The 11,044-nt window shown below is 36.9% G+C and overlaps 1 protein-coding gene across 3 annotated transcripts in view; it reads left to right on the forward strand.

Annotated features, from left to right (window-relative positions):
• Positions 1 to 10,523, forward strand: part of eng (endoglin) — a 35,332-nt gene extending 24,809 nt beyond the window's left edge. For 2 of the 3 annotated variants that reach the window (XM_067483822.1, XM_067483824.1), the window contains 9 exons: positions 1,552 to 1,741; positions 1,839 to 1,944; positions 2,204 to 2,390; positions 2,713 to 2,858; positions 2,953 to 3,183; positions 3,419 to 3,485; positions 6,234 to 6,344; positions 6,451 to 6,498; positions 6,975 to 10,523. In XM_067483822.1, coding sequence (XP_067339923.1) covers positions 1,552 to 1,741; positions 1,839 to 1,944; positions 2,204 to 2,390; positions 2,713 to 2,858; positions 2,953 to 3,183; positions 3,419 to 3,485; positions 6,234 to 6,344; positions 6,451 to 6,498; positions 6,975 to 7,096 — 1,208 coding nt within the window. In that variant the 3' untranslated portion in view covers positions 7,097 to 10,523. The remainder of the gene's footprint in view (positions 1 to 1,551; positions 1,742 to 1,838; positions 1,945 to 2,203; positions 2,391 to 2,712; positions 2,859 to 2,952; positions 3,184 to 3,418; positions 3,486 to 6,233; positions 6,345 to 6,450; positions 6,499 to 6,974) is intronic. The other variant, XM_067483823.1, reaches the window with a different exon arrangement.
• The last annotated feature ends 521 nt before the right edge of the window (positions 10,524 to 11,044 follow it).

Raw genomic sequence — 11,044 nt, forward strand, 5'->3', positions numbered from 1 at the left:
TAAGTAAAAATATATCAAATACATTGCGTTAAAACACTACTGCTGATTTTAAAGCTCGGTCAATCTCTCACGATATTGTACACAGTAACGTCATTGAATGTGATAAAACATTTGCAAAAGGAGGCCGTGTACACATGGTCAACGATGCTGCAGATAGAAGCATAAAAATGCTTTGATTTAAAGTGAGCATTCAGTAGCAGCAGGATGCTTGATGCAAGCACAATTATTTTCTAACAAAGCCTCCTTAAGGCAATCTGAGCCAAAGCAGAGCTTTGACATGGATTCAGATAAAAGTGAACTGTTGTGAGCTGAAATGGAGAAATGTTTATGTCCAGTGTCTTTCACAGTATTTTGGAAGAATTAAGGTTCAATCTGTCATTATGATTGGCTGTCCTTCAAGAGGTCTTTTAATTATAGGAACCTTCTGTAGGCTACAGGTCAACTTCTCTGTCTGTCAGTGGCATTTTGCTCTTTTGTTATTATTTGTTGTTTAAATCTCCTGTGTTTCCACTCTTTTGTTTCATTGACTCTTAGTCCACAAGGGCATTAAAATTACTCGCTCAGAAGAACAGTTTGTATCACTATTTCATTGTATCCCTTGGCCTGTATTTGGATGTCAAGTGTACTTGTGTGGGCTTTGTCATAGGCGATTGAAAGGTCTGTTCAATGACTATGCAATTGTGTGTTGCCAAGTTGAAAGTGTGCTGACTAGCTGAGTAGAAATTATGTCCTTGCTGTTTCTTTAATGTCTCAGTGTGATGTGATATTTACTGTATGTCATGGAATTGCTTTTGCAGAACAGAGTGAGTTGGAAGTAGCTGTAGTAGCTGTTTGTTTTCTTTGTGCAACAAGGGCTGTAATGGTCATCCTAAATTAAACCTGCTTCCATTACATTCTAAAAATTCTGAAATTCTAACACGTTTTATAATTTTCACATGACTCTTGTGGCATACTGCACTTCTTCTCCACTGTAAATCCATGTGTTCCATGAACTATATTCTTGACTGACCTTAGTACTTTCTCATCACTTAGCCTGTTTCTATGGCTTTGATGAGAATTTATCACATGCTTGTATTGTGTTTTGAAAGAAAATGTGCGTTGCATTATTTGGTCAAAGGCTGAGCATAAAGTACATCCACAATTCTGTGCCAGAAACCTTTTTATAAAGGAAATTTAAAGTGCTTATGTGTCTGCCACATTTATTTTACCTTCTGTTGTACCCTTGGCTACAGCTACGCAGTGCTGGTAACCATTTAAAATACTGTAAACTAAAATTTCAAGTTTGTTGGTGTAAATATTCTCTCAGAGCACCACCCTCAATGAAAATACCTTCGGAGTACATATTAAAAGATACTTTGTAATTGCCTATTGTTTATTTCAGCAGCTTTCCCAATGCCACCTTAGGGGCAGAAATGCTACCAGTCCATTTTTGGACCTTTTTAAATACATTTTATTGTAAATTATTATTTTATTACTGTTCTAATGTAATGTTGTTTTTGTTTAACAAGCAATGAATGAACAACAATGGAAAAAGAATCTGTTGTTTTACAGGAACCAAACCTGGCTCTGATGACTGCATACTTGCAAATGAAGATCCATCAGAGAAGAGCTTTATGGTGATTGAAAGTGATCCCATTCCTCCAAGCAAATATTTGCCCAAATCTTGCTCACCACAGCAAAAGAACACCAGCGATGGACCTTACATCCACATCATAAACATCCCAGAGAATGATACCATTCGGTAAACCTTGAGATTCACATAGGTACATAGGATTTGTTTTTGCTATCTTTGTTGGCAAAATTGATCTTGTCATTTTTTCTTATTCTCCATACTGCAGAAATGTTTCACTTCATGTGAAAACAGAGGCCAAAACCCAGCTGTTCCTGAGAGGCCCTCAGGGCACCACATGGAACATCGTCAGTTCAAATCACATCGGAATGGCTGTAAGCTTACAGATTTACATAGACACACGTTTGAATATTTTTCATTCCACAATATGGGATTTATTAAGAGAACAAAGATTCAACTATGCATTGCATTATCAATAGTGTGTGTTATTCAGTAGCTTAATAAATAACACCATTGGCTTTTATACATAGCATACAAATAGCATTTCCTATGTGTAAATGCTGCTTATTATTGAGCCCTACATGGCCCTTATTAATTCCTGACTGATTTATTAAATCTAACCTATTTCCACAGTCCAACAATGACATCAAATTGTTCCTACACACAATCCCACCTACAGTACCACTGAAGAGTGACAATGCAGAGGATGTGCAACAGAAGGCTTTGGAAAATCTTAAAGCCAGTACTTTCACCAGTTACACTGAAGTTGTATCAAAGAACTCTACATTTCTGGATCTTGAAATAACAGACACCTTTGCAGGTAAGATGGTGGAAGATACAAGTTTGTTTTTTGGCAGACACAATAGGATAAGTCATACAGTTCACATATAATACATGTTATACAATGGGAGTATTGGGATGCATAAGGAAGATAATAATAATAATAATAATAATAATAATAATAATAATAATAATAATAATAATAATAATAATAATAACTATTACTTTTTTCACCATCTATGTTAGCCCTATTATAGAGCAGAGAATTTTACATTTACATTGTGCAATTGTCCTGCAATTTTAAATATTTTAAAAGTGATAGTTTATTTATTTATTGATTGATTTAGCTATTTGTCTCTCAGTTACAGAAACAACCAAAGAAGATCCCTTTCCCATTACAACTAATCCACCTCATCAGATGCCTCTGTTCATGCAGCTATACATCTCTCCAGATTACCGTTTTCCCCTGAACGCTAAGGTGCAGAGTAACAAGAGAATTTATGCAGAGGTAAGTAATTGTTAAATATATGGTGGATAATGTGGATTAGCAGTAGAATCTACCAGCAGTTAATGTATAACATTGGTTTTTGTGTTTCCCATAGATTTCAGGAAACACTTTAGGATTTATTGCCTTGACCATCAAGGTGATCAGCTGTTCTGTGCGCTCCAAGGGCTCATGCCCTGTAAAAAAAGACCTGCCCTTTATTCCAGATGCCTGCTCCCCAAATTCTTGTCCCAACAGCACTCGAGTCATCTTCCTCTTAGATAAGCTCCAGGAGCTGACACCCACCACGTGGGATCTAGAATGCTCTGTCCAACTCTGCCACAATGAGGTAAGAATTCATTAAATGTTTTTGACAGGGCTTAAAATAAATGGCACACTGTTAGTCATAAATACAGATTATTACATTTTAATCATCACTTTATGTGTCCTGGCTTCCCTTGATTCCCAGCATGATCAGAAAAACTGAAGTGTACTGTAAATGCAGTTTATAACAGCTTTCGGTTATGTTGATATGTTGTTTTCTTGTTGTTGGTGTTGATGAGTTATTCATATCACCTCAATAGCAATGTGGGGATGGAGGAAGCGTAAAGAAGAATCTGGAAATTATACAGCCCTGTACGCAAACACCAAGTGAGTTCATTTTTAATCAATTAATCGTTTTAATTGTTCACTTGGCTTGGGTTTGAAGCACAATGTATATTGGACCAATTTTAAATGAATGAAATAGTTTTATTTTTTTATACAGCCTTTCTGTTACCTTTCTGACTTTGATGGTGACCTTGAGTTTGAAATTTCTTTTTTGACCAACCCTTACCATGAAGATAACTGTTAATACTGGGTTTATAACAATAAACCCAGTAGAAAAACAAAAACTTTAAATTGCTATTTACATTATGCCTTCAGGACTTAATTGCTATACTGGATCATGGTACTGTAAAGAATGGCTGCTTGCTGCTATAATTTCCATACCTATTGTTGCTTTCAGTGCACAGCAAATGCTGGCGGGTGGTTGTCATAGCACTGAGCTCAGGATATGCTGCGAAGCCAGTAAAGACTTGAGGGGCAGGGCCTCGTCCTTTAGGAAGGTCTGCAGGGTGACCTTGTGGCCACAATCAGAAGCAATGGCCCTCAGGGGAGGGTGGTGAAGTCCTTTGTGTTTCCAAGAGAGTCTGACTATGTTGCTGTCCAAACACTGAGTCTGATGTTGAACCATTCAACACAGCTGACTCAAGCAGAGACGATATCGTCTATAAAAACGAAAGAAGTCTCTGGAGAGATGATTCATTTCTATGAAAATTCAGAGGTAGATGTGGATTCCTTGAGAAACACCTAAAGTTTCCCAGACTTTGTTAAATTTATAACGCATTAGTTTATTCCTTGCTGTTTAGAGTATGTGGAGATGAAGATGACTAAAATACATATCCATGTGACTCTGTGTCCTGTTTGCCCTCCCCTTTGCTGTTTTGCTTTGACTTAAATCATTTGCAAGTTATTTATTTATTTATTATTCATCAAATCATTCATTCATTCACCCATGGAAATATTTGTACAGGAACATTGTGGTTTGGCAGCTCTGTTTATGTGGTTAGCCAGTGTCAGAGATACAAGGGTTATATCAGCAGGATTAGCAAACTGCATTCTATTGCAGGTCTTCCCTGCACTAGACTGAGTGCTCCATTCAGCCGTCCTTCCTGTTTGATAGTTTTCATAGAAATGGCTCCAGGGAGTCACAGCACAGGCCTCCTGTCTGTCTCCCCTTTTCCACCTGCACTGGATCTTCTCCTTCCCGCTCCTGTTTATTCAGCTTTGCTTTCAAAGCCTCACTTATACAAAGTAACACAGCAGCTGATTACAGGGGGAAAAAAATACTCTCAAATGAAAGGCTGCTCGAACTGCTGTGATGTTTCTGGCCCATTTGGGCTAAGAAACATTCCTCACCAACAGATCAACACACAACGTTGACTGTCTGGAATGCAGTTGGCTCCAGCGCCCACAAGATGTCACCGTGACGTCATAGTGACTGTAACATATTGCCTCGGTATCTCGTAATAACGAGACACTGCTTTATCTGGCAATCAAGTGTTGTATGTAATACCATGAAAAATATCCCTTTATAATGTGAAAGTATATTGCAAAAATCAAAAATGTATCTCATTATAATAACAAAAGTTATTATAAGTTTTACGAGATAGTGAGAAAATATTTTTTAGCAGGATGGCACTAATATGCTGCTTTACACCTTTTCCGTATGATCTTGCAGGCAAGTGAGAAAAACTCGTGCAAAGGTTTTCCAAATGTTGTGGATACTTGGAGGATCTCTAAAGATTGTAGGAGAACCTTCCAAATGATGGAAGAGTTGATGGTGTCAGAGTGAAGGGGAAAACTGTCAAAAATCCATTGTACAGCCTCTGCGGAATTGACATCTGTCTCAAGGATACCATCAATGGCCTTGCCAGACCCAGTCCTTGCTAGGCTAATACAGTGTGTTTGTGCCACAGTACTGTATGTCTGAGCCTTGAGCAAGTTTTAGTGTTTGCCTGTTCTCTCACTCCTTCAGACCTGCTTTGAAGGAGAGTGATATTTTATTGCTGCTGGCTCAGAGTTTTATATTTTCTATTCAGTTTATAAGCAGCAAAACAGCACCGAACTTGCCAATGGAACATCAAACTTGACCGTTAAGTAGAATTTGTGTCATTAAATTTGAAACACAAAAATTTACAGGGTAAAGAATTTACTTTTTTACTTCAGTTAGGCTAAGGCTTGCAAAAATGAAAAAACAAAAAATTGTTTACATTACTATAGTAACCCAGTCTTTAAATTGACTCCTGACTTTGTACCAACAAGTCCATCTAGAAATGTATTATAAATCTAGAAATTTAAGTACATGCTAGTAACGGTCCATCACAATGAACATTGAGATGTCTCTTTTTCATAAAATATTTATTGTCATTTTACAACAGAAAGCAGATACTTTATTTGTGCATTTAAGGAAAGTTCCTTGACCCTGAACTTGAGACTAAGCTGCGAAAAGCATTGTAATCGCTGAACACACTGGTACTGCTTCAGTTAACAAATGGAAAAAGATTCAGCACTAGAACTATGATGCCCTGTTACACAATATAGCACCATAACCTGTAACATAAATATTTGAAACATACCATAATATTTCAGCTGTCTCGTGTCATTTTGGCAACATACACAATATTTCAGAAGTTTACCTGTGAAAGAGTTTTTATTGCTTTACAATTATATAATCTTACTGTGCTGGGTACGAGTGGTAGCCATCAATTTCTTCTTGTGGTTGTTGCAGTTTGCTGTTGTTTACCAGAAGCTTGTATACATTTTTGTTTTGTTTTGTTTTTCATGTGTGTGTTCCAGCCCCACCGTGCTTTAATTTTGGCCTACCCGGTGTTCTCGGCATTGCATTTGGAGGGTTCCTGATTGGAGTATTACTTATTGGAGCACTGTGGTTTATAAAAATTAAAACAGGTACATATATATATATATATAGTTAACAATGTAGTGTTCATGGTTGAATCTGAGGCCTAAATTTAGATTTATCTGGATTTGAAATTGTCTCATTTTGTATAACCAGGATACCCAACTGGAGTGGACATAAGCTCAACTGCAACAAGTCTTCCTGGTAAGAATTGTTCTCTTTCTTTTTTATTTTTTCTAGGGATGTCCCGATACTAGCATCGGTAACGGGTTTGATAGTGTCCTTTTGTAAGTGTACTCTAAAAAATTCTCCGACACCACAACCGATACCAGGTTAACCTCAAGTTGATTCAGTAGTAGATAGAAATCTGTGACAGCTGGTGGAAACAGTGTTTAAGTGTAAGCTGTCCAACCTTTGAAAATCTTAGTGTCAGTCCTCAGGTGGGTTCCCCCCTACTATTTGATGTGTGTACGTGTCTCTAATCAGCTTTAGTGTCCAGCAATTAATTTTAGAAGCACAAGAGTTTAGTAAATGTATTGGTACTTGGTAGTGGAAAGTACTCAAGTATAAATACTTGTACTTATTCTGGGGAAAAAGTGGCATCAGGACATCCCTACTGTATTTTTTTTTTTTTTTCACTCTTTAATGTATTCATCTTAACGGCTCTCCACTTTCCCTAGGATGTCCCTGCTCAGGAGGAAAGCGACAACCAGTTTCTACCATCCCTTCCCCCTCTGAGAACAGCAGCGCCAATGCTAGCATTGGAAGCACCCAAAGCACACCAACCAGCAGCATGGCATAAGATTATGGTAACTGCCAACACCAGCAGGGCCACCATACCTCTTCACAGTCATCAGTAGGGATTATGGGCCCTTGGTTTCTTTAATTATGCACAAAAAGCATGTATCCACTCACTGTCCTCTTGAAAGCTGATTTGCAAATCACAACACATGTCTTTGACACACTAAGGCAGAAAGGGATGTGATCTGGGAGTTGTTAATGGTGAGGGTGGAGGTGGGACAGGGTGATGAATAACAGAAGTCTAATCAATGATGCTAACCTCTGCCGACTCTCTGTACCGTCAAGCTCCTAGACAGGAAGTTAAAGAGGGCAAGAAAAAAAAATTGGCTCCCAGCGACAGGAAAAACAAACCATATCCCCCAAGAGCTAACAGGAAATTCACTACATTCCTCTCTGAATTGTGCTTGTGTGATGGCAGTACAATAATAGTTAGACAGGAGACAAATCACTCAAAAGGCTGACTTTGAAAAACAGATGAAAAGCTGTTTTGTATTCACATCTAAGCTTCAGAAATACTAAAGGCTTTTGGCTCGGTCAGTACAAAAAGTTATCAAAAGCCCCTCTGAGACTGAAAAGCTCAACATGTTAGAATCTCAAGCAAGTCAAAGAAATGCTCACTTCAAGGGATATTTGTCTTAATTGGAGTTAAAGGTCAATGGTTAACAGCTACCTCCGATTGTTTAGAAGTCTGGGACTAAGTTTAACCTTAAAACTAGATTTCGCTTGTGAATAAATGTATTTTTTTGGCTTTGTAATTTTTTACTCTGTGTCACTTTAATTGAATTGTATACAGTAGCTGACCCACTAGGTCGTTTGTAGCTCATGGAACAAAGTTACGGTGCCATTTTAATGATATTCAACAATTGTGTCACGGCTTTCATTTCAAGAGTTTTCCTACAGTGTTTGTTGGCAGTCAAGAAATATTATATACTTTATTTCCTAATTACACAGCAAAACCAATCAAGAAGAAGAAAAAGTATGTTTATTTGTATGATTAATCTACAGTAGTGTATGCAGAGATGTATAGCTGTATTCAGAGCTGGAGTAATGTGTCATTTTAGACCTCATACTCATACATAAACTTAAGCCCAACTCATACAGATTTACCCAAAGGGTGGAGTTTCCCCAAAATAATCTGTCTAGAGGCTGAATTCCACTATTTTCCCTTTGAATGACCTGCTTACACATTTTTAGTAAAGAATGTCATGAATCACAGACCCATTCATTCACTTTGACAACCTTCCTTGATTCGTACTCGTGCTTAAAAAATTGCCATCTTGATGTTAGGCTGTAATTTTCTGCAATACATTTTATATATTGAACAGTATTGTTAATGCCAAGGAAATGTAATCTTTGTATTTATGAAAAAATGCATCAGAAAGATGAATATAAGTGAATCTTGACAAAGTCATGGTAATTTTGATAATAGAAATTTTCTTTCCAAAACTGAGTTGCAAACTTCCGAAACTTTCACCAGTTTAAAAAAATGAACCTACACATTTGCATCACCAGCTCTGAATACATCTAATTTGGACTTAACATTATAATATTTCATAATTCTATAATATTGCTTTTTTATGTGCCATATCCAATATGCTTTAGTCAATGATTTGTGCTTTAATCCCATGAAAGCTCTGAACTTTAAAAATGTATATTTAGGTTTATTTTCAGCTGGCACACAGCATTGATAATGATATGGAAAGTGTCAGTTCAAGTGTCAGTCAGAGAAATGAATTTGTTATTAAAACCATTAACTCCTGCTTACTATATTTGAAAGGCTGCATCAGCCGCTGCAGTGCTAATGCTAGACAGTCCCCAACATGCATAAATGCATGGTGGGGACATCCATGAGGGCTACAACTGTAAAATGACGGTTGATCCGTAAATCCACTATGTGTGTCAATGTACAAATATAAATGTATTTAATGTTTTTATTGCCACTCTTTTACCTGTTTTAAATAACCCCGTCATATGTCAAATTCTGTATGTAAGCGGGCAATCAGAACATCAATATGGATCCATAGTAAATAGTTAATTACATGGACACAAGCATGAACATTACGATATTAAAACCTTTCTTTGTATGCATTTGATGTAGTATTACTAATACATAAACACAATATTCACATTCTCTATAGTAACTCACCTTTTAATTTGGATTGTTAAATAATTTATTAATCTACAAACCTAATCTTAAAAACATGGTGTTTTTTGACCTATTACATTAGTGAAATTTCTCCTCATTGTATGAAAATGAGTTGTATATCTGATTCTCGCTCTTTCTCCCTGTCTGTGCATACATGCACGTCTTTCTGTGCATGTCTGATATTCTTTGTGTATTTGTGTAGACAGAAAACAAGGAGGGCCAGTACAAATTCCCACTTGAGTATTTGTGCAATATGATGAGGTAAACTTGTAAATATTTTTTTTTTTACTGTTTTGTATTAAATTCTTACTTTGAACCATTTTTAAATCTGCTTTATTCTTTTATGTATTTGAAGAACTGGGACAATTACTAATCGAGGCACTTATCAGATAGATCTCAGTCTTGATTGCATTGTAGTCACAGACAGAATGTGTCACATCACCTGTCATACACAGTACATTGTTGGTTTTAACCCTGTTTGACTCTTGCTTTTCCCTCAAGATTCCTCTGCAGTCCAGAAACACAGCATATCTCTGCTAGTACTGACATCCTGACATTGTATCGTATTCACTGTACTCTCTTCAGTGGGTGTGATGGGGAAGTGCATTCTGAAAGACTGTCTCGTAGGAAAGCATCCCACTAAAATATGCAACACTCTGGCAGTTTTTCCAACTTAACAAAGTGGAAATGCAGCAAGTAGTGAACTTTTTTTTATTTAATTTTGGAAAATAGCTGCAATATTGGACATTTTTCAAAAGTTAGGTGTTCTGTACCTCTGTTAAACCGGCTCCTGTGACTATCTGAGCACTGACAGTAAAATCAGACAGGCTGTCAGTTTATTCACTTGTTAACCCTGCAGATCCCCTTCGTTATCTCTGACAACCGCTTCCTCCTCCTCAGACTCTCACACAGTTAACGAAATGTGTCTGTGTCTCTGTGAGCATATACACAGTATATGTATAGTGTATATGTGTGTCTGTGTGTGTGGGTGTACAATAGAAAGTATGCCTGCATTTATGTGAGCGGATTCTTCCTTCAGTTTATTAACAGTGTCCAAATTCTTACTGAAAAATATGAAGCCTGAACAACATGTCAGAATGTCTGCTTTGATTTTATGAAGTATAAAATGCTGTTTTATTTTTTGTGGTAGAGTGAGCAGCCTTTTACCATTTCAAATGGGCCATTTGTTGAGACTGTAGCAATGTCATTTATATTTGTGTTGTCTCTGCAGAAATATATGTTTTGTCGGAATTTATCTTAATAAATTGAATATGACAAACCATTTTTGTGTTTTTCTGTTGTCTTTCTTGAAGCTCTGTGTCATCATATTGGATAAATATAAAACATTAAGTAGTGTTGGGACAACCAGGATCTCACAGTACAAGCGATATTCCAAGTAAAAAACACAGCAGCAGGGCACTGACACAGGGTGATGAGCCAGAAATAATACACCCATCAGAATAAAGTAGGAGAATGAAGACCATACCAAGTTTTGCAAGGGTTTGGTAAAATATTTCTAAACATGCTGCAGATTTTTTGTCTAGTCTACTACATGTAAAATCGCTGTGACATTTTAAAACTTGACTGGTCACATAAAGGTAACAGCTTTTTCTGTCGACTTCTCTGATTAGGTTTGACATTATAAAGAGAGCTTTCATAAAATTAGCAACTAAGAGCATCACTCACTTCAAAGATAAGTTTCACATAAGTGGCAGACATGGTTTAGCATAACAATGGATCTCAAAGTTAAAGTGTATGTCATAGGAATGCATCCCTCTGTCAGTGGGTGATCACAATATAGGA

Source organism: Channa argus, chromosome 18 (genome assembly GCF_033026475.1).
Source record: "Channa argus isolate prfri chromosome 18, Channa argus male v1.0, whole genome shotgun sequence".
Lineage (NCBI taxonomy): Eukaryota > Metazoa > Chordata > Actinopteri > Anabantiformes > Channidae > Channa > Channa argus.